Source organism: Fringilla coelebs (assembly GCF_963513975.1).
Source record: "Fringilla coelebs genome assembly, chromosome: 3".
Classification (NCBI taxonomy): Eukaryota; Metazoa; Chordata; class Aves; order Passeriformes; family Fringillidae; genus Fringilla; species Fringilla coelebs.
The window spans coordinates 86580794-86605064 of NC_140030.1; the positions used below are offsets into that span (position 1 = coordinate 86580794).

The window sequence follows — 24271 nt, forward strand, 5'->3', positions numbered from 1 at the left end:
GGGAAAATAATTTGTTCTTTTTCAGACAAGGAATATTTCCAGAAAGATAAGTTGAACTACATTTACATTATTTGGTCTAATAGTTTGGCATCACTGAAGAATATAACATGGGCTACAAAGTGACTGAAGTGTAGATATATCTTTACTGGTCAACAAAACTCTTGCAACAGGCCACCTATGAATATTGTTACAGTTTTTATCTTCTTAGCCTAGTGGGCTGCCTCCCCTCTATAGAAGGGAGACTGTTTCTTTATATTTGGGGACGACAGGGCAACGCCAAATGGTCAGTACTTATGAAATAGAAAGAGGAAAGACAGTCTCTTAGCAGAGATTGTGCAAAGGTCAAGGAACACACACTGTGCGTCATTAGGGCTTTCAAATTGCTTATAGGTTTTTAAGTAAAATGGATCTAGGGAGAGTACAGCAGAAGAAAAGGATTTAGGGAACTAGCCACAGACAGTTATGCAAGAGCTCAAGACTTCAGATTTCTACATACATTCCTGCTGAACTTCATTTCTGGAACTTGCTCCTATATGATGATTCCTATGTTTTTAAGTATTCATCCCAGGTCTAGCTTGAACCTGAGCTAAGCAGACAGAAATGAATGGAACACTGCCCAGCTTAACTCTGTTTTTCTGCTATCCCATCAGGTGTAAACGAGTGACTGGCTTCAGAAGCACAAATGCGTGGAAAAAGGAGCGATGATGCATTCAGTGCTTGCAGCTATGAAGCCCTGGGGCCTTCTCAGCCCAATGTTCATAAATCAAACATCCATCAAACCACAAGACACTGCAAATTTATGTCCCTCTCCTCCTTCCCAGCTCTCTGCCCTTCACAAAATCCACAATATTCCTCCTTGAAATTTCTCAGAGACACACTATTACCAGACATAGACACACAGACAGACAGGCATCACTTAGTGAGGTACAGCTCTTAAGTAATTCACTAAAGAGTCTGCTGGGATAGGGGAGGGAACTGCTGTGGGTGTATTGTTCCAGTCCCATCATTTCCCAAAACACTGAATGAAATAATAACTTGTTTATAATACTGCATGACATCAAGGCAATGCTACATAGCTAGACTTGAGAAACAGCTTTGAACCCTGTGACCTTCCTTCAAGTGAGAAAGTCTTTAGGGAGGCCACGGGATGCAGAAAGCTGTATCCTTCTTCTGGTTCTCTAGATCCACTTGTACCCTTGAACCACCTGTTTTCTTTTCCCTTACAGCTGTTAACTCTGGCTTGAAGCTAGATACCCCCTTGCCAAGGAGCCATGTGAGTGATACACCAATTTATTCCAGAGTAGGTTTTTGACATAAAATGAAACAAGTCCAGGCACTTGATCCATCCTCCTCCAGCAAGCTACAGGAGGAAAAAAATCATTCCCTATCTGTGTCCCACCATGTTCACATTACATAACAATCTTCCCTCTTTGCCTTTACCTACCCTGCTTAAAAGTACTTGGCCTTGCAGGTTCACAGCTTTGATTTTGATACACTCTTTCTTTTCCTTAATACCACAGCTACATCCTTTGTGTAACACAGCAAACAATTGCACCTTCCTTTGAAGGTGCACTAGGTACACTGCCTGATTGAATTCAACGTTTCTAAGCAATAGAGAGAATCTGCTGACCAGTTAACTGCTTGTATTTTCTTCTTTTACAGTGAAGTAAAAACCAAAGCAAACCAAAATTTAGAAGGGGGGAAAAAAAGTGCCAAAACAAATGAGAACTGATCCTGCTCTCCTGCGAGAATGTTTACTTTAGAGATGTAAGCTAATGCATCTTCTATCTTGTCTTTCCCCTAGGCAGCTTCTTCCAAAGAAAGGAATAATATCTTCAGCATCAGTGCGGGTGTCTTATGTCTGGGGGACTAATCACTTCCAGGACTGAGCCCTGATGACTTAAGCTGCTCTGTGCACAAAACTCCACGCATGGAAGACAAAAACATTGTTCTGTTGCCCCAAAAAGGGAAGAAGGTTTCAAGGCTTGCTAAAAACAACCTCTGATCAGCTGTACACATCTAGACACTGTTGTCTTTGGTGTCCCAGATGGTCCCAGCTGTTGGCATAAGCACTGACAATGACATTCATTCCTTTTGCACACAAGTCCTATGCAAGCCTAATTTTTCAGCTGCCTGCTGATGGGAATTGAAATTCACACAGAGAAAAGCTGTCCTTGAGGCCCACAGGATCCCAAAGCTTGTGGAAAAAAATGGGGAAGATTAGTTGTGGGATCACTTCCGGCTACTATCTAATTTTATCTGTGTGTCACTGATACCGAACGTCATTCTTTTTATTATGAGAACCCCTCGACAAACAGGGCTAAAAATAAAAAGCAAGAGCTCGTAGCTGGCACAAACTGTGCTGCATGGACTCCAATTTGTATAGCAGGAACTATAATCACTCTGAGACGTGCCCAAGCCCTCGGGCATCCCACGGGATTTCAGTCACTTGTTTACAAGGTGTTTTGATTTGCAGCTGTTTGACTACAGCGGCATTTCAAGAGGGGGCGGTTTGAAAGGATGTTGTTACTGTGGATGCCGGGATTGAGAAATGGGTATTGAAAAATCACACAAGAAACAGGCGAGTGCTGTCTTTGTTCTTCCCCCCTTACATATGAATGACGTCAGTGCAGGGGAAAGGAGCTCCAGAACAGATCCAGAGACCAATGCTCTGGAAGGAATAAGCAGGGTGTAGGTAAATGCCTGAAAACAGAGCTGTGCCCTAACCACACCAGAGTGCCCCACATCTGATCTAAGGGGACTAAGTTCTGGAGGTAAGAAGGGAAGCACCCAAGCCCATTGCTTTTCCACCTTTTCTATCAAGATTATCGCACCGAAGAACTAGGCTAAAGGCCACTTCAAACAGACCAGCAGCTGAAATGGATTTAGTCACTGGCTCAAAGTGATTTAGCACTTCAGATGGCTCTTTCCATAATTCCCACTCTCCTGACCTGAACAGTTCCTCTTTCAGAACTGCATTAAGCTAATGCCCACTTTCTTCTGGCCCTGTTGGGATAATGGATTCAAATATGCAGAAAGAATGTAAAAATCCATCTGTTATCTGGGATGAGTGATTTGCACAATGGTGCCCATGAGTGTTTGTTTAACACTGCGGACAGCAGGACACTGCTAAGTGGTAACATGCTGAGAAAGGGAAAGAAGGGAGGAGAAAGTAGCCTGGCTGTTTAAAAGCTATGTCCACCAATCTGTCTGCATTTTTTTGGCTTAGTTAGCTGTTTGCCTGTTTTTTGTGGGAAACCAGGAAGGACACGTGGAGCTTTTCCCAGGCTTTAGTGTTATTCTCTCGTTTCCAGCCCTGGATTTTGTATGCGTTAATTACAGCAACTCACGTAGAAAACCTAGTGCCAAGAGGATATTTACCTTGCAAACATTTCAGCTGCTGCCCCCCTCTCCCCTTCTGTGACTTTTTCGAGCGATGACTGACTAGAGGCGCCGCGCTGCACTTGAAGAAGCCTCACCCTCGCCAACCTCAGACACCAGCCCTTTGCCTGCTCAGTGTGTGCCAGAAACCTGGCTGCACTTTTTTGGCAGGGACCAGCCATCTCCACACTTCCTGAAGGTGAAGGAGGACTCAGCCTAGAATCTAAAGCATAAAATGGGAAAGAAGCAGTTAGATTATACCATGACAAATTGTTGTTTTTCTAGGGAGGTAAAAACCCACCCTATGTTTGATTCTGAGTGACATTGATCAGTTTGGCACCAGCAACTTCTTTGCTGGAGTCACGAGTGACTACTCTTTAAGCAAGTACCAGAATTATCTAGGCTGGCATTACAGTTCATCACACTCCTTGCTTTCTTTAGGCAAAGTTGAAGGAAAAATCTGCATTTGCACTGCACATGCCATCGAAGATCTCAAAGAACATGACTTATCCTAGCCCACATGCCAAATCTGAATCAGAGCCAGGGTCAGAAATTCTCACTCTCTCTCCTTTCCTCCAGCCAGGATAACTTTTCCTCAAGGTCAGCTATGACTGTTGCCATCAGGGGCATGCGACACTGTCAGCACCTTGCCACACATACCAGTTTCAGACTCCCTGGGTTTTACCCATAGCTATTGAGAACTGTCTACAGAAGAGGCTGCTAAAAAGAAAGTTGAAGACTGTTGAAGTCTATTCTAATCCACAGTGTCTATATTTATGCAGCCCGTGTCACAGCAGAGCAGAGAAAATGTCACTGGAACAGTTTTCTTTTTGCCAACAGGCAAGAGGTTTAAAAAGAGGCAGTAACCTCTATTTGATGATGTGTTTCTACAAATGTTTAACTTGCTTTTTCATTTAGAAATCATCTTTAATGTTGATTTATATTCCTGGCAGTGAAGTCAGGAGGTTGGCAATCCCATTCCTTTTCAGTCTGTGCTCTGACTGAGGCAATAACGCAGATCAAAGAGAAGGAGTCTTACAGCACTCACATTTTATCATCTCGAATGTTTTCAAGTTCTCACTCTGATATTCATGGGCAGATTATGTAACTACAAGATTTATACTTCTGAAGGCCACATAGTAAAGACTGAAATGTTGTATCATTAAGAGGAGGTATTTGAAAATAATTTAATTGAATAAAGGAACAACATATCAAGTAAACACTTGACACAAGCAGCAGTGTTTTCCTGGAGATGTTGTTTTGCTCCAGTCTTTTATAGGGTCAGCCTCTTGTTTTCATGCCATAGAATATATAATTAACTGCATGTTATTATACATTCTAAGTCTTGTTTTTCATCTAAATATGTCAAGCTGACTTTTTTTTTTTTGCCTTAGTAATTGCTAAATATTCAAGGACTTGAATTCCATCAATAACAGTTTACCTAACTGATGGAAGCACAGTAAACCACAGACCTTCTGTGAATTTTTCAGAGGGTAATATATTACAGTTCATTATCTAATGGGTCAGAGGAATATCAAGACTTGCTTTGGTGCCTGCCTTGAGCCTTCCTGCACATGGCTTTTGTACAGTATCTCCTGAACACGGATTGATTTAGTTGCCTAATGATTTGGAGACTTTAACAGCATAGCAGCACCCCCTTTTTAACAAAAAAGAGAACAAAGGCAGGCAGAGGTTAGAAGATCATAACATCATTGGGGTTGGAAAGAGACCTTTAAGCCTATCTCATCAACCCAGCACTATCACTGTAACCCCTAAATCACTAAATCATCCTCCTGCACCACATCCAGACACCTCTTAAACACCTCCAGGGATGGTGACTCCATCATCTCCCTGGGCAACCTGTTCCAATGCCTAAAATGCACTGAAGGATGAGAGAATAGACTGAGAGCAGCCCTGAGGAGAAGGACTTGGGGGTCTTAGTTGATGAGAAGTGCAATGTGATACAGCCATGTGTGGGCTGGTTGGGGCTCTGAGCAACCTGGTCTAGTGGGAGGTGTCCCTGCCCACAGCAGGGAGTTGGGATGAGGTGATCTTTAAGGTCCTTTCCAAGCCAAACCGCTGTATGATTCCATGCAGTGGGACAGAACCCAGTGTGCTGCCAGCCAGAGGGCACAGACTGTGGGGACATCATGGCCAGGCATGTCCCCCTCTGCACTGGCCCTGCTGCCGTGAGCCACTGCCAGACACACAGACAGGCCTGCATGGGGAGATCACAGGATCACAGAATTGTCAGGGTTTGAAGGGACCTCTGGAGACCATTTAGCCCAACCCCCTGCCAAGGCAGGGTCACCTAGACCAGATCACTCAGGAAGGAACACATCCCATGTCCAGGTGGATTTTGAATGTCTCCGGAAAGGGAGGCTCCACAACATCCCTGGGCAGCCTGTTCCAGTCCTCTGACACTCAATGCAAAGAAATTATTCCTCATGTTGAGGTGGAACTTCCTTTGTTTTAGTTTATGGCCACTGCACTTTGACCTGTCGCACCATCCTCTTGGCACCCACCTTTGAGATATTTATATGCTCCAGCGAGATCCCCTCTCACTTTTCTCTAGATTAAATAGGCCCAGCTCCCACAGCCTTTATTCATGAGAGAGATGCTCCAGTCCCTTAATCATCTGTGTCGCCCTCCACTAGGTACTGTCCAACAGCTCCGAGTCCCTCTTGTTCTGAGGAGCCCAGAGCTGGACACAGCACTCCAGGTGTGGCCTCACCAGGGCTGAGCAGAGGGGCAGGATCACCTCCTGGGCCTGCTGGCCACAGGTTGTGCGGGATGCAGCCCAGGATACCGGCCACAACAGCATCCCGGATTTCCCAGACCGGGCTCCCTGGCGCTGGCACGGACACGGGCACCGACACACAGACACAGACACAGACACAGACACACAGACACGGGCACGGGAGCGCCGCCTGCCCTGCCCCGCCCCGGGGCGGTGCGGCCCTGCCGGCCCTGCCCCTCCGGCCCGGCCCCGCGCCCCGGACGCGGTTGTGGCGGCGGAAGGGGCGGGGCGGGGCGCGGCGGGCCCGGCGCGATGTTCCTGACGGCGGCGGCCCGTGAGTGGCGCGGGCGCGGCGGGGCCGGGCGGCGGCGGGGACGGCTGTGGGGGCGGGCGGGCGGCCCCGGCGGCGCGACCTTCCTGACCTCTCCCGGCCCTTCCCCGGCCTTCCCCTCCTTCGGCCGCGGGGCCTCCCAGCGTGCCCCGGAGGAACCGCAGTGTGACAGTGTCACCTAAACGAGACCTGCACAGACACAATATACATAGCCTCATAACCTTTTTCCTTTTTTATTTTTGTAATTTTAGTGGGGGTTTGAACTCGCGCTGCAGATTTATGATTACTTTAAATGCAGTGAGGTGACAGAAGAATAATTCCGCCTGTTTCATGCTGTGCTGCTGTGTTTCATGCCCAAAGCAGGCCCGTGGGAAGGTCGGGCTCAGCCGGGAAGGGCTCCCGGCTCTGGCCCTGTGGCCATGCACACCCTTGTGCTGGCACCACAGCAGGCACCGAAGCCGGAGTGGGTGGAAATAAATCCGGGAGACTGCAGTTTGCACCAGCAGTGCTCCTCACACCTGTCTTAACTTCACATTCACCCAGAGAATTCGTACTGGGCTCTGATGCTGAAAACTTACTGAGAACATCTGGAGGGTGCAGCAAGTGCAGCCTGTCGTGCTGGGCACTGCATTTGCACAGACACAAAGGTGACATGATGGCAGAAAGAGCTGACAGCACGGGGAAGAATGAGTGATGCTTTATTGTGACAGTAAATCTCTTTGCACTCTCTCTGGGGCTTCAGCAAAGCCAGGCCATGGAACACACTTAATCTTTGTATGTTGCATATAAAGGAAACAAGATAAAATGGTAACTGTTTCTTCTGTTTTTCTCTTCTTCGTGCTGAAAAAAAAAAACCAAACCAGTGGCCAAGAGCAAATCTAAGTAAGTGATGGTTTTCCTCGCCAGTTTTTGATTACTGTTATGTTGTATCTTTACAAAATGTTAAGCTTCTCTAGATTATTTTTACTATACCTGAGAGAATTCCAGTCCTTGAGTCTGGCTGCATCCTCTCAGCCATTCTGTATGTGTGTCTTCTCACAGGTAAGTACAGAACGGTGTGAAACTCTCCCATGGGTTCTGACTTGCAGCAAAGGCAGGTTTTGTCCTATGGGCTGTTGCATTGAGCTCAGCAGTAATCTCCAAAGTGCCCTGCATGGGGGGGAGCACACCTCTGTGCTCTGTGATTAGAGAGGTTGTAAATTATCCAAGTATTTTTCCTGTTGTTCACCTGTCATACCATTTTAGCTGAGGAGAGTAAACTAAGGTACAGCATGGGTCTTTGTTGTCTGTGATGTGGACTTTGGGCAGGTGCTGTGGAGCTTTGCCATAGCCAGAGCGCAGAACACTTGCCAGGCTGAGCATACTCCTGAGTTTGGATGTGAGGAATGGATGGGGTGCAGTCAGTGCTCTGGGCATATCAGCTTGCTCTGTTGTCCAGCTCAGCAGAGATGTTAATGGGCTCTGGAAGGAAATTAGTCACAGTCCTCTGACCTGTGTTAAGGATTGGAAAGAAAGGAGTATGTGCTTTGAGCACACCAGTGCTCTTACAACGTGGGCACAAGGAAACAAGATCATGTGGAGAAACTGACTTGGATCCAAAATGCTCTATCCAGTATTTGTAAGAATATTAGCTAGACAAATCCAAGAGGCTAAACTGTTACATTTATGTGGACACATTCCTATTTTCCCTTCCCAGAAGTTGAATTCTGTGTGAGTGTATTATACTTGATACCACACATGCCTGGGATCTCTGGTCTTTGGTACATTTTCTGTATTTTGGTTTTTTTAAGAATCTGCCCTCCACTTGCCACATTTAAACAGATTCTTCTGTTACAGAATTTCTGCACAATTGTCAGGCTTTTAAATTAAGAAAGCACTTCCCAAGTATGGGCCTGAAAGAGAGCAGTTTGACTTCTCATTGTTCTACTGTTATCTGTTCATAAAAACAAACACAGCAAACCAGGAGGTTTCTGCAAGGTAAAAAAGTAGCTTCTTAAAATGGTATTACTAATGTTAATGTAGGGATTTCTACCACACACTCCCTTTTAGTTTTTATCCCAATGTTTTTTCTGTTCTTTTACAGTCCCATAAGCACTCCAGGAATATATTCTTATGTCATTTATCCTTCTCCACTCCCCTTCCTGCCCTGACAGCTTTGTAGTGTTTTCTGCCTCTGCTCCTTGTTACAGTCCTTCACATGGGAGTAATTTTTTTGAGCATTCTGTTTGGAATGGGCTTGGCCTTAAATGTGTGGTGCACAAGAATTTGAAGGCCTGGCCACACTGATGCCACTGATTCCCCCAGAAAGGGGAAACTGCACAGAGGTTTTGAGGAAGTGAGTGAGATATAGGGAAAGGAGTCTTTGTGGTTGCTGAAGCTTCACAGCACACCTGCAGTAGTGTATAGGAGAGGACAGCAACCAGGGATAATCCCAAGAATATGCTCGGTCAGTTGTCTGCAGGAACCCAGTGTCTTTCTTTTTATTTTGAACTCAGTATAAATTAGATTGCAAAGCTGAAAAGGAAGAGCTTAAGGAAGTAACTGGTCAGAGCTGTACAAGTGAGGAAGAACGGGTTCATTTTGACAGACCATTTTGTGTTAGAAACAGGAAAATACAGGAAAATGGAAAACTAACTGAGATGTATCCATCTCTTCATTGAAATGGAAGAGAAAGACATAATTTACAGATTGGTTAGAGGGTTTTACATTTCTTTTGAAACTACAGAAGATGCCCTCTGTTCGGGAAGTTGCTTGGATCTTGGCATACTTCCAGACTGGCGGTGTGGAGCAGCTTCCTCAGGCTCCTGCTCCTGGGACACCGCAGTTGCTGCCAGCCTGCCCCGAAAACCAAGAGCCCTCCAGCGGGGAAGGGGGTTCCCCTGGCTGGGTTAATAACAAGTTTTGTATCTCTAGCAGGATGGTACCAAGGGGTTCTGCTTCTCCTTTTGCATGCCTCTTGTGCCAGCCTAAATGCTTAGCTTCCTCTCTGCATGAGGAAGTGATAGTCTGTGATACAGTGTTATCTACAGCCTGAACATCTTTAACTACCATCATCCTTCCTCTCTTGCCCTTAGCTTTCAAGCCTTAGTGACTCAACTGTATGTTGATTTTCCCAATTTCTTTTTGTCTCTCCTGTTTTTATTCCTCCCACTTCACTGTTTTTTAGAGGAGCTACTTCTCTGTAGCCTTGTATCCTTGTATATTAAGGATATATCCTTAATGTCCTTAAGGAATTACTTACTTAAACTTGATGCTGGAGCTTATGGTTTAGTGTTTGTCAGTGTTAAAAGTTAAGCATACATAGTTTTGATACTCTCATCCCTGAAGTTGAAATGAAGTGTCTTATGTGATTGTGCTGAAAGTTTGTCCACTGGCCCGTGCCCTGGCAGATGTGGTGGGCCCTCCCTGAGTGCCTGTGCACTGACACAGAGACAACTCTTTTGACTTTAGATACATTCTGGTGAGGATGAAGAGCGCTGCAGAGACAGGCTACTGCTTCAACATCAGGAGACTGCGACTGCAGGAAAAACTGGTCTTGCTGAGATACGATCCCATCGGTAAGGGCTCGGGGAAGAAGTCAGCCTGCTTTGTGTGAGCTTCTCTGACTCTGTGGGAGAAAAGATTTGAATGCAACAGGATTTTTCCCATCTAAGCAGAATATGTCATAACATGTTTCATACTCAAATGACTGTACGGTTGCTGTTCTTCATGACATTCCAGTGGGAAGTAAATGTTACCCTCATTTTACAGATTGTGGCAGTGAAACAAAGTAATGACTTGCCTGACACATCAGAGACTTTGATGACAGCCATGCCACATGTCACTGGCGAAGTCAAGTGACACAGGAGTTCTTTCATTCTGTTTCTTTGTGTGGTTTGCTAGACTGTGCTACCTCCAACAAGCAGGCACAAAGTATGCATCAACAGAAGTGTTCTGTTAAGCTGCCATGGGAGCTCTAGATCAGAAATTTTAACCACCTCTTACAAAATGGACTTTTTCTTCTAAAGAAATAGGCACAGATTCTTCCTATTCCACAAATGATATCATTCTCCAGATGGCAGTTGGTGGATTCTTTTATGTTCCCCTGGTCCTTGCAGATTTTCTCATTTTAAGAATCTGATTTGTTGGACAGGTTATAGCACCTGCCACACTGTCTTTTGCTCACCCAGCTTTTTGAAATGTGACTAAGAGTTCAAGTTTCTGTTGTTAGCATTAAAAAGCTGAATTTAATGTTAAAAAGCTTAAACCAAACCATATTAGAAATAACATGGTGTAGCTAATGCAAAAAAGGCTTATTTAAAGTTGTAGGATATAAGAAATTTATTAAGCAGCTCTAAGTAGATAATGCATGGCCAGTTCAATGCTGTGATAATGCATGTGATTCAAGTTTATTTTTTCTTAAAATGTTCTTGTTAGAGGACTACCTTTTCATTCTCAGAGCTAACAGTACAGGAGCTTTGAGAGGTGAGAGAAACCACCAGGGAAGCAATATGCAGTTTACAGAGGTGACAGAGGTTGTGGCTTTCATTTTGAATTCCACACAGAAGGGCAATTACAGATCTCTGGGATTATATTCTTGAATAAGAAAAATAAATGATTGCATTGAAACAGTGTGCAGAGTGATCCTCCAGAGGCTTTGCAACTTGTAGGGAAGTGAAGAAAGAGAAGAACTCAGAACATGTAGTAGGTTGCTGAAGAAAGGTTTGATCTTTGTAGCCTGTAGTAGAACACAAGTGAGAAATTGATGTGAGAAAGTGTTGCATGTGTGAAGGGAAGGAAATTTGAGTCTAGATAACAACTCACATCAGGAATATGTTTGGAAGCATTTTCACTTGGCATGTGTTTTCACCTTATGTTTTATACTTCTTAGAAACCTGGGACATCCACAGAATAAGGCATTTTAGTGAAGTAGTGGCAGGATTGCCCAAGTTTCACTACCTCCCAACTGCAGCAACAGAATCTGTACTATCTGCAGTATTTCTTAAAACGAAACTTTTTTGTGGAAGAAGAGATTTTGTTGTGTGGCTTACTCTTGCATAGCTTTCAAAGGAATTCATATAATGAATCTAACCAAACTGTTGATTTTCAGATGACATTTTAAAGCTTTGCTTTGCTTTATTTTGTAATTTTTGGTTTTTATTAATGTATTGACTATGCTTAACCTGCCCTGTGCATGTTTTTTTGCAAACATCTGCATCAGGCATTGTGGTCACAGCCAGTTTGTGCCTCGCTGAGAGATCCACAGGACAACTGGTTAAGTTCTCAGTCAGTCTGTGAGGCCAACTGGATCCAACTCATCTGTAGTTGTTTGGGCTCTGGAGTTGAAGAGTAGTAGAAAGCAGAAAGAACCTATTTTTGTCCCTACATTGAACAGCTGTGACTCAGAATAGTCACACAGAGCAGCTGTTGAGTGTTTTCAGTCACTTGCATTCTGACACTTATTCTCACAGAGGTAAAGTGGACACCTTAGGATCTAAAAATTACATGTGGTAAAGTGAAAGCACCACGAAACTCCTTCAGGAGTTGGTTAACAACAATGCTGTGCCAGTCAGTTGCTCCACACTCATTTAAGCAGTGAAGGCAGCCAGGAGAAAAGGAACGTGGGCTGGTTGAATTGAATTTTAACACTTCAGGCTTCTTAACGGATTCTTTTTTCTCCTTTTTTTTCCCCCCTGTAGCAAAACAACGTGTCCTCTTCACAGAGAAGAGAAAAATCCGTTCTGTGTGAACAATGACTGGACTTGATTTATACATGAGACGAGGATGGTCTGAGGGGAGGATGGGGTGAACACTGATTCAGAAATCCAGCAACGTGGGCTGAAAAGAGAGGAAATGAACTGGGATCACCGTCTCCTGTGATTTGAAGGCCATTGTGAATAAAACAATGTAGAGAGAGAAAATTCTTAATGTCTGGACATAGATCATCACAGTAACATTTATTTATCTTTTGAGTTATTTTTACAATGCTCAATTAAAAAAAAATTAAATAGCAAATCCCATTGTCTGTGTTTTCTATTGTGAAAGAGGCTGTAATCTTCAAAGGAACTATTGTTTTACAAAGCAATAAAAATTAACATTTTCCACAGCAGGAATTCAATGGCAGGATTGCAAGTTTTTCTAACCTACCAGCCACAGATGCGACAGTAGTGACCACGGGCTGGTGTCATTACTTGGAGGGGTAATGTTGCACCAGCTCCTTCTGAGGAAAGAAAGAATGGGAACCTAGATGAGTTTCTGGATGAGTTATAAACATGGTTAAAGGCCTGTATAATTTTCAGCCAGGTTAGCAGGACAGATTTTTCATTCTTGGGTTTTTGTCAAACATGAAAAAAACAGACAAGGTAGTTCTCTGATGTTTTTGTAAGCTTTTTTCCTTAATTAGCTTGCCTGTGTTCAGAGCAATGTGGCTAGAAAACATTTTTCAAAGTCTACCTCAGTAGCAGTCGTGTCCTGTTTGCAGTTGGAGGGTCCTTCCTGAGTGTGGGGAAGCAGAGTGCAGTGCCACACCAGAGGGCAGGCCCAGTGCCACACACAGGCGGGCCCAGGCTCGATATACGGGGCTTTGTTGTGAGCCAAACACTGGCCCTGGTGCTTGAGCACTGAAGTTGTAGTCTCAAAGCTAATGCTCTGCTTCATGTGCTGCCATTCCACATAAGCAGTTCTGATAAGATCAAGTACAAATACTGTCAGGAGCCCAATACCCCGCAGGTGTTTTGAGTGAACTTCGTGTAGTTCAGTAAGGCACACAGTGTGGGACGGCCACAGGGCTGTGGGGCCAGAGAGACCTGCTGTGCTGTGTTTGAAAGAGCCATCACCCGCACCCCATCTGCTGCTGTAGAACAGGAACACACAGGATTCCTGAAATGAGAAGCAAAGAGACTCTGCTGGCCTTTCCAGCAGAGGAGAACCTCAGTGCAGTCAGGAGAATAATGCTGTCTGGTATGAGATAAAATCAGTACAGTGAGCTAGACAATCAATTAGAAAAGGTCCTGAGGCAAGTCCTTCCTGTAAGGATATGAAGATTGTGTCCCCGGTGCCTGGACGCTCACTGATGCGACGCAGTTAGACTTCCTGATCATTTCCTCCACGGATAACTTGGGATAGTAGGCCAGGTAGAAGGCCAGTGCTCCCACAAAACTGTCTCCAGCGCCCTAGAATAAAATAACAAACAAGCTTAAGTGTATTTGCACAGGGAAACAATTCAGATGCCTTTACCGGAAAGACACAAGCTGTAGCACTGATTGCAGGGGTCAGGAAATTGTTCAGGGGTTGGGTTCAATACACTTTTCTATGCCTAGGAAATTTTGCAAAGTTAAACTAATGGCACAATACTATCCTTGTGCCCAGCTGCTGAGTCAAGGTGCACACTATAATATGGCTTAAAAATTAAAGAAAAAGCAAAGCAAGCATGCCCACAGTTCAGCAAGATGTTGTTATGAACGCTGCTTTTGAAACTTCCTGTTGCTGGAGTGTCTGATTTTGATTTCTCAACCTTGATGTTTCATTAAAGCTATTTTTCTCCTATTTAACTTCCTTTTTTTATAAAGGTCAGTGGTAGAAGGGGCAGTGAAAAGGAGGAGGAAAAAATAAGCCATGTGGCTTGTGTAAATTCCTAGTTGCAGAGGGATATGTTTTGACACTTTTAGAACTTAGCTGTTGTTTATTAAAAAGACCCCACTGTCATTAAAAACTAGTGTTGTATCTATCACATAAATCACTTTTATTCCTGGGGCAAGCTTTGCCACCTGTGCTGAGTTTGACCATGGAGGATGAGGACAGTGACATTCACTGGGAACTCTGGCAGCCGTGGCCCTCTTGAGCTACCCATTGTTCCCAAGCCATGGCCTGCGTGCCCCGTGGGAGCCCTGGGGAGGCATGGAGTACATCTGTCCCACATGGGCACCAGCCACACCCCAGCTGACTCTCACCCTTCTGCCCAGATACTGCTGGCTGTGCTCTGGTCAGCAGGGAGTGACAGCTGTTTGCCTCCCAAGCACTTCTTAACAATAACTGTTGTTTAGCTGTTCGGTGCTATGAAGTGTCCCCAGCAACTGGCAAAATTTAACTTGATTGATGGTCGTGTTTAACTTGATTTGCTCATTTCAGTCCACAGTGTTCTTTCCCTCTCCTCCCCTAAAACTGTCTTGATTCTAAGGCCAGACTGATACCAGTTCTTGTTGGTACCATAAAACTGGTCCTAAGGTCCCTTTTTTAAAATCATACTTTTATACCAGTGAAGGCATTAAACTAGACACACTAGTGTTATCTTATTTCATTCACAGATCCAGCATATGGATGAGAGATTTTGCCCCGGTATTTGTAATAAATAGGCCCCAAGCGTCATGTGACAAGAACAAAGGGCCTGGAAAAACTGTCAAAACAGTTTTTCAGCAAAATTTCTAATGGAAGTTAAGACTAGGAAGTAATATTCTAATTTTGGATACTAGTGTTTCTCAGTCTTATACTCTTACTTGCCTTGAAATCAGCCACATATACAATCATTCCAACAAAACAACGCCACTTCCACAGAAATCTGTTCCTAATGTTGCAAGCAGCTGACAGGGCAGAGCACTGCAAGGGACCCTAACAGGGGTGAGCACAGGACAGGGGCCCTACCCCAGACCTGGCCTCTCTTGCCCAGCCCTGGCACAGTGGCTGTTTGCATTGATGTTTCCAGTCAGAAAACTCCCTGCTTAACTCTTGCTTGGCCTGGACTTTGAATGCTGTCTTCTATCAGACTACAATGAAGAGCACGGCCTGGCAAATGACAAGTTAATAAGCAAAGCTGTACCCCTGCATGCAGCTGTAGCAGCACCTGTTTCAACAGTTCTGTAATCCTGAGCATACCAGGGGCAGGTGAAGGTTTTTATCAATTTCTGTTGGGCCTTTGTCTCCCTTCTGGTTTCCGGAGTGTTCCCACAATGGCAGGTGGAGCAGGAGCAGGTGACTGCTAGTTAAGCATTGCCAGTGTCTTTTGTCTGATGCATAATACAAAAATCTCCATCCCACCTCAGAGTTTGTAATCTAATCACTGCATGATTAATTATTAAAGCTATTTTGGTGCTGTTGTTACAGACAGGAGTAGGATTTCAGCATGCAGATCTGTTCTGCTGTAGCTCTAGCAGGAAGAACATTTTCTACAGTGATCACTGGGAAATGGAAGTAGCCAAATATTTTAATGAGTAATACTCAGAATATCTGGTGTCAAATGGCATAAACTGTTACCTGGCAGCAGCATGGAGCAGAATACTGTCTTTTGGGGTTTTCTTTAATAATTGCTGCACTGTTGGCTACAGGAACAAAAAAACGCTAACCACATGTCACCCAGGTCCTAGTCTGTGCGCCAGTGAGATGAAGTGTAAGCTCTCCCTGCAATGTTACTGTGGCTCTCTGCTCATGGGTGATGCTCTGAGGCTGTGAGATGGCTGGGGATCTCCCTTTTAGCGTGGCTGAACAATAATAAATGGCTCTGAAAGCAGGAAAGGGAGAGAACAGCAGACTCCAATCCAGAATAGAAAAAGGCCCCCCCAGCTTTTTTTTTTTTTTTTGCAAGAGAAAAAATTACAGGGTGATTATAGAATATGCAGAAGGATTTGATGCCAGTAAACTTTTTCAGAAATCCTCACTTCCCATGCATAGACTGAAGCAGTCAGTATCTGCAAAGTCAGCTATCACAGACCCAAAGGGTATCATAAATTCAGTTGTTGGTAAGTGAATGTTTTGTGAGGGGGGTGTTTTCAATAGAGGAGCTGCTGCACTGAGAACAGCATCATGCATCAGACTGATTATGTAGATACCCTGCTCAGCCTTGCTTCTGGTGTGTGCAGACAGGACTGGTCAAACATGACTAAACGAGCAGTAGCACAACTGGTTCAGCTGCAAGGTTAACTGCAGTAAGAACTATTTTTGACTTACAGAAACAGACCTTCCTTCTTTGGTACTGTGGATTAAACTACATTGGGTTTGGTAGATTCTGAAATGGGTTGCACAGAGCACTAGGAGGCACAGGCTCAGAGTAAAATCAAGATTACACAAACACTGGAATAACAAATAGTAGACTTATATTTAGCTGTTTCAAAACCTGCTCTAAGAAAAATAATTCTAACCTACTTCACCAAAATAATTAATTTGAAAATGACCAGTAAGGTGCATTGAGAGTGCCCACTGACAAAATATAAATACAGAGAATGTAATATTTCACATTCTTCAGCATTTGTCTTCCGGGAATTCTAATACACTGCAGACTTTGAGATAATCCTCATATCCTTGAGTGCCTGGAGACAATTCATTCCATAATTATGAAAGTATAATGTATTTAACCTTTCTTTAAAGCAGGAGATGCTAGTTTGTTTGAAATAAAATAAAGAATTGGATTTTAAAATTGTCTGATATGCTGTGGCTCATTCCTAAATACAAATGTCATGGTTTTGACTAATTTTTATGGGTTTGAAGCAGTTTTGAAAACCTATTTATATTCTGTGCCACTAGTCTGTAAGGTCCTTGTTTTCCTGTGTGTCTGGAAAAGGGCATTTTTGTTTCTTACAATCCAGCACTGATTGAGATTGTGTGCCTCTAGAGAAGAGAAAACCCATGAAAACACTTCTATTTATACCTTAGCTTTTGTTAGTCCTGATTTGTCAGAAGCTGGTTCACAACTTTAGTATAACTATTTTTATACGATGCTGCCCTGAGAAGCTTTTTAAGGAAACTGCTTTGTAAGTGGAAACTATATTGTTCAACAGCCTTTCCAGCATGTAAAGCCTTTTCCAATCCATCATGCACAGACTATTAGGATGCATTTCACTTATACAATAAGATGACTTGCTCACCAAAAAAATTTTGAGGCCAAGAGGCCAAAAGCTACAGTTCACAGAGAGGCCGCAGTTGCACTGCCTTGTTCCAGGGCAATCTTCTGCTCAGCCTTTGCCCTCCCAGCTGTCCTCCTGGACAAGAGCAACAGCAGCCATGGAAGAACATGAGAGGGCTTTGACTCCTGAAACCTGATGTTGTTAGTGAACCTCAGAAAACTTTCTCAGGTGATTTTTAAGAAGTTACAGTCCTTGTGCAGTCTAGCTATTAACATGGATTCATTCCATTAAGTACACTGTAAGAGCATGTTACCAAGGCCCAAAGAAATGCCTGAAAAGGCTGTGGTACAGCAGTACAAGAGAAATGCTTTGCCTGTAATGATGAATTCTTCATGTAGTGAATAAATCAAAACATCAATCCAAAAGCTGCCAAAAAGTGCCTCATGATGTAGAACCGGTAACATTGCTCACGATGATGGTTATAGCCTCCAAGGAGCATTCACAGAAGTGCACAAATAAACGAAGCCTGAGGACTGCACTGATTTAGTGCAGCCCACATCCATGGCAATGCAGAGATGCCCAACTCTGTCGGAGGAGCTGGGCCTTGGAGAACTCCTGTTGTATTTATAGCTCTCCACAACTGTGTGATACTGGATTATGCTGAGGATGTTATCGCTCTGTCACATCTGCTCAACATTCCTTGCTGTACCTCTGCCTACTCTGTACCCGAACTGCAAATTAGCCCCATGTAACACAAAAATAGCTGTCAGCAAAGGCACTCACTATCCATTATCCATTGCTCACAAGTGGGAAAAGCCTATGACTCCCTACAAGAATCCCTGGGCTGTGCTTTGGTGAAAGGTTACTAGTGGAACTGGAGAAACATTTACAGCCTTTGGATATATCCAGATAGTCTTGTGCCATTTGGGTCTGTGTCTTGTCTAAGGGATAATTTCAGCTGAAATGCTCAGGGAATAAAATATCCTTTGATGACAGTGTGTGGTGGGGGTGACCCTGGATGGATACCAGGTGCCCACCAAAGCTACTTGCCACTCCCCTGCTCAGTTGAACAAGGGAGAGAAAATAGAGCAAATCTTAAAACACCTTCCCCCATCCTCTATTCTTCCAAGTTTAATTTCACTTCCATTTTGTCTACCTCCACCTCACACAGCAGTGCAGGATGAGAGAGGATGGGGATTGTGGCCAGTTCACCACGTTTTCTCTGCTGCTCCTTCCTCATCAGGGGGAAGATTCCTCACACTCTTCCCCTGCTCCTGCATGGGGTCCCTGCCACAGGTTCTCCATGGGATTCTCCATGGAACATGAGTCCTTTCCACAGGCTACAGTTCTTCACAAACTGCTCCAGAGTGGGTCCCTTCCCCATGGTTCAGTCCTTCGGGAACAGGCTGCTCCAGTGTGGGTCCCTCATGGGGTCACAAGTCCTGTGACCAAATCTGCTATAGCATGGCCTCCTCTCTGCACATTCCTGCCAGGACCCTGCTCCAGCACAGGCCTCCCATGGGGTCACAGCCTCCTCTCAGGCATCCACCTGCTCTGCTGTGGGGCTCCTGCACGGGCTGCAGGTGGATCTCTGCATCCCCAGGGACCTCCATGGGCTGCAGGGGCACAGCTGCTCCACCATGGTCTGCACCATGGGCTGCAGGGGAATCTCAGCTCCAGAGCCTGGAGCACCTCCTGCCCCTCCTTCTGCACTGACCTTGGTGTCTGCACCATTGCTTCTGTCACATCTTCTCTCCCCCTCTCCAGCTGTTGTTGCACAGCACTATTTTTACCCCTTCTTAAGGGGTAAAACTACATTATTGCAGAGGCACTACCACTTTCACTGAAGGGCTCAGCCTTGGCCAGTGGTGGATCCCTCCTGGAGCATTGGCTCTGTTGGACATGGGGGAAGCTTCCAGCAGCTTTCCAGAGAAGCCATTCTTGCAGGCCCCCATTACCAAAACCTTGCCATGAAAACCCCACTCACAGGGGCTGGATCGGTTATGCAGCTTTTGGATTTTTATGATTTCCTTCTTCCTGAAAGAACCCATGTTTATCCTCTATGTGATGGAGAATGATTTATTTCTGGAAATGTGCCTGGCTAGGTTTTTTGGTTTTTTTAATACTTCTGCATTTATTTGCCTGTGGAATACTTTTAGAAATTATTTTCTGGGAGGGTAATGTTTTCCTCCCCACATATTTCCTCATGTTTCACTGGAAAGATATTTTGGCAGTTTAAATCAAGACAATCTTTAAATTAAACTAACTCCACTATCTCTCCTGAAATGAAACTGATTTGACTATCTTCAAATTGTTTCCTAAAATCAAGGCCTAACAAGGATGATTACTCCCACAGTGTCTGGGGTTGCTAATCCTGTGTGGAAGCATTGCTGTCTTTGTAGGGCACCCTGCACATACTGGTGTGCCTCTGCACAGCTGCACTTAAAGGAGGAGACCTATCATCACAAACCCCTAAAACATGAAATATTTGAAAATTACAAAGTGATTTTCCACTAATGCTGTTATTCCTTTATCTTTGCATGGAATTTTGAGCCAGAACAAAGCGGGAGGAAGTCCTTAACTGGGAACTACCAAATTTAGCAATAAGAACCAAATGAACTTGAATCAAATAGCAGGGCTTGCCTGGCTAGGTCTAAGTTAGGGTTTTGGTACTGACTAGATAGCACTGCAAAGCTACTTGGGTTGAAAATAAAGGAGAAGAACTAGGAAAAGCACACTGTGCCCCAGAGCTTTAGGGTCTGGATCTCCAACTCTATTACTTAATCTGTCCTCTGGCAACTGAGTGTTTCTGCAGTCTTGTCACAAAGAAAGAGCAGATGTTACCCTAAGCCAAAGGAAAATACATAGAGAGAATCATGGTAGTGGTGCTTGTCTCTTCCTTTCTTCTTCTTCCCCCCCTGCCTTCCCCACAAGCCCCTCCAATGCTGTCTGATGCGGTTTGCACACTCCAGGCAAAGTCATGGGGAACTGTTAAGATGCTGCCCCACCGTAGCTCCTTCCTCCCAGCCATGTGCAGAATGGCTGAGCTCAGCCAGTGTTTAACAACGGCAGGAGGTGTAAGCTAACACATTTTAATTTGCATTCCCTGTAGGTTGACAGTGCACTCTTAATTCCAGTGATTCAGACTGCAGTTTCATAATAGGCTTAAGCCAATCCATGGTTATGCTACTGCTGAAAGGCTCAGTCCCCACTCATGTTTTTTAACTTGTCTCATGTTCCCACGCCCTCCCCAACATCAGATTTAGCACTTGTGTGGCCAAGCAGTGAGGCAGATCAGTTCTGTGATCCTTCTGACGACTGGGCCGGCCAACACTGAGCAAGAAACAATAGTTTCCACCCAGATCAGCAAGTTGCTGTATTACCACATGATAGCTAGTCCACAGCAAACCAGAAAGAGGTTAGAAACACTCCTTTCAGCATGATCTTGGATCAGCTTGAGCCAACTGTGAAACCTCACCCTCAGTCAACACCAGGCAATTCATTAACTCAGTTGTGTATCCAAGCCTTAATACTCTGGCTCCTTGTTCACACAGGGAAAGCTGCCTGTTCCACTCTTCCCCCCATAGCCTGTGGGCTGGGTCTGGAGGAATGAGGGAATGATCACGCTTCCTTTCTGCATCTTTACCAGACTGTTCTGGGAAGCTGTGGGAAGGAGCGATTCCTGACTTTCTTGCATTTATGTTGTGAGGTACTTGCAGAGCCTTGAACGGGGAAAGTTTCTTCCTCACTTACTCAAGTTGAACAAGGCCATCATATCATCTGGTCCTTCACATGTCTTGAGAACTCAAAAGGTAACTAAACCACACCCAGTGTGGACTATCAGTTGGGAAATATCAAAACCAAAGCATACCACACAATGCTTCACATCAGCCATCAGGAATTTCTACCCACTTCCTGACAGATTTCCTGATGGGTCATTAACAGTGATTAATCAGCCTGACCGTTAACCCCCTACATTCCTGAGAGATTAATCTCAATTCAAGGCCTCCTGCAAGCAATTTCTTTCCTTTCTGAAACATCCTACTACATTAAGTTATGCACTGTTTCTAAAAAGATCAGTGACAAGCATTACAGATGCATGAATTCCCCTGAAATGTTTGGTTTGTGGTGAATGTTGGAAATAAAACATACAACGTTCACAACTCTGCAATTTTTAATTTGTATGTCATCTGAAAAGCACAGATGAAAGTATCTGCTTTACATTTCAAAGCCCATATACAGCATCAACTTTGAAGGCAGGTAATAGTGCTCTCATTTCACATGATGGGAAATTACCCCAACTTAAGATCAAGGATGTTAAGAACACCCACTTTCAGACATCTGTGGGCTGAATCCCAAGCTCCAGATCTTTCCTGGGCTAACTGGAGTCTCACATGAGCTACCCATCCTTTGAAAGTGAGGCACAGCTTGGGAACCCTAAAACTGAGATATGCAAAATAATTAAGCAGACCTCCACAGCTCTGCTGGACTCTCAATCAGGATAAGAACAGAGGAGCTCCCATCTCACTGTTTACAAGAAAAATATTGCAAGGTGTCTGTGAGGTGGTGGCTTTTTCTTAGTGCACACTGAGAAGTCTAGGAAAGATCGCAGGAGAGCTACATTCTCCTATTATGTCCTGGATAATAATATTCCAGTATGCTGCTCAGCACTGGGGAACAAAGTTATTCTGTATAATAGGCTGTTAGTCTAACCCCAGAAAGCCAACAAAGTGTTCACCCACAGGCAGCACTCTGTTTTCTGAATCATCGAAACAATTCAGTGTGATGATGCTCATATAAACTCCTTTCAACTCCAGATAGCATTTATGAGAAGTGAGAAATTTATTTCTTTCTTACACAATGGAGTAAGAGCACGGAACCAGGAACTCCATTTACCACTCTGAAAACAATGGGTCCATGTTGCTGAACCTGTGAGATTCCTGTCAACCAAACAACTCACCACTGGTCTGATTCCTACACTACCAGGGCAATAGATACTTTGGTATGGAATTTTTCAATTTGGGATACACTTCTGTGTAAATCTTCTGTTTAGGATTGAGTTCACTTTTGCCTTCATTATCTGCTTCTTCCCTGGTTCCACACTTGAGCTTTGATCTGTGACCTCCTTTCATTTGATCTGGAATTTCATACCTCACATAGAAACTCAGAAACAGCAGAAGAGACCCTCCACACATTTTTCCCCCCTGCAGGGCATATTAAAAACGTATGATATACAAAATGCAGTACAGGAAAATTCTCATTACATTTCATCTGAACACAAAACTCTCCAGTGGCACTCTTGCGAAGTTATAAACCACAATGTGTCAACAACAGGGAAGTATGCAGACATCACCACTAATAGACAGTAGATGGACTTTCAGTACCACAGGAGCTGTGCTACAGGAGCTGTATCCACCTTTCCCAAAATTTGAACTTGCACAGAATCAAGAATCGTGGTTAAAGCCTGGTGCTAAATATAGCAGCTCCTCAGAAGGTTGATTTGTACTTCTCAAACTGGTTTATCAAGCCTCAACAACATGCAGCTACTCTCCTACTCTAATCAAAAGCTTCACTTATCTCATTTCCTTGAGCAGTACTGCACTCCTTTCATTATTCATGTCACACTTGTGCCAAATTGTGCTTTCGTCCCAACAAAGCTCATGCTTCTGTGCTAATTCACAAATATCATTTAATGATGAAATGAAACTAGAGCCAAAGCTCTGCCCAAAATACATCACGGTATTTTGATAGTACGCTGGAAATTCTGGCAGAGAGTTTCCCTCCCCAACCAGCAGACAACTGGCCAAATTGTCACTAACTGTGTCACCCAGTGCCACATATGAGGCTGACATGGCTTCAGGACCCCATAATCCAACAGTTAAGTAAGAAGAAGGGAATATCTGTGCTGGACAATTTTACTAGCCACAAGTGGGTTTTTTCTCTCAGACTGAAAATGCCAAAGGACTCTTAGTGATCCCATCTAATCTGACGAGAAGCACTTGGAATGACACAACTGCCATCTCGCCTGGAATTGATCAAAAAAACATTCTTTATTTTTGCACGAAAGCTCCATATGCTCGAGTGCCTCTTTCAAAACCACAGCATCTAGCCTTTGTTGGCTGGCCACTGCTTCTGCCTACCTCTGAGCTACACATCCTGGAAGGGAAGAAAAACCACCAAACTTCAGGAGGTTTTTTGTCTGAGCTCTCCCCAGCTTTGTCCCCTTGCCAGCTCCCTGCATTCTTTTTCCAACTGAGTTTGTGTAATCGTTTTGATGACTACCCAAGCTGTATCTCCTCCCCTGAAATTCAGTTAGATTAACTTACAAGCCAGAACTGCTGTTCTGCTCAACAGGACTGTTTCTACTACCCACTTATTCTCTTGTCCTTAACCTGTGCAGAAAACAGGGCTCTCACTAGTAGGTGACCACCAAGGTACTGCTTCTGACAGAAAGGCATCCTCTGTGAGATTCCCTGTAAAAGAGATCTTTCCAGGCAACACACTGCCTGCTTAATGATTTCAGCAACAAAATCTCAGATACCAGCAATGAGACACAAGCTTCTAGAGAATTTCCTCACCTTTTCCCTGTATTTCTGTATCACTTTGTGTTTTGAAATGAATAAAACAAATACTCCTTATAGACATTTGGGCAGCTGACAAACATCACGGCTAGAATTTGGGAATCTGCTTTTCTACAGATGACTTTCTCTACAATAGCTGTGTTTATGTCTCTATGTCTACCTTTAAGCACACAGACATAAAAAAAAAACCCTGAGAAAAGTGGCAAAATCAGTGCACTCAACTGTAAACTTGCTATTAAAGACATTCCTATAGGTTACTGCTATAAATCACCAAAACTTATAGTTTTAGTTTCCTTTAATTTCTCTAATGAAAGTTGTAAAATATATTCTGTCGGTGGGACAGGCTACTAAAGATTAACTCTTTTGTTCTTGATAAGAAATATAACTTCTGGCATTTTCTGTGGTCACAATTTGCAAAAGCAAGAAGCCT

At 44.1% G+C, this 24271-nt stretch overlaps 2 protein-coding genes across 2 annotated transcripts in view; one reads left to right on the top strand and one right to left on the bottom strand.

Annotated features, from left to right (window-relative positions):
- Window positions 1-6339: 6339 nt before the first annotated feature.
- On the top strand, window positions 6340-12422 carry MRPL33 (mitochondrial ribosomal protein L33). Its single transcript, XM_084202254.1, has 4 exons — window positions 6340-6455; window positions 7316-7334; window positions 9903-10009; window positions 12131-12422. Exons 1-4 carry the CDS (start codon window positions 6434-6436, stop codon window positions 12178-12180), a joined length of 198 nt encoding a protein of 65 aa, XP_084058380.1. The 5' UTR covers window positions 6340-6433; the 3' UTR covers window positions 12181-12422.
- A 181-nt stretch (window positions 12423-12603) lies between these two features.
- Window positions 12604-24271, bottom strand: part of RBKS (ribokinase) — a 72159-nt gene continuing 60491 nt past the window's right edge. The window contains exon 8 of the mRNA XM_084202253.1: window positions 12604-13603. Coding sequence (XP_084058379.1) covers window positions 13430-13603 — 174 coding nt within the window. The 3' untranslated portion in view covers window positions 12604-13429. The remainder of the gene's footprint in view (window positions 13604-24271) is intronic.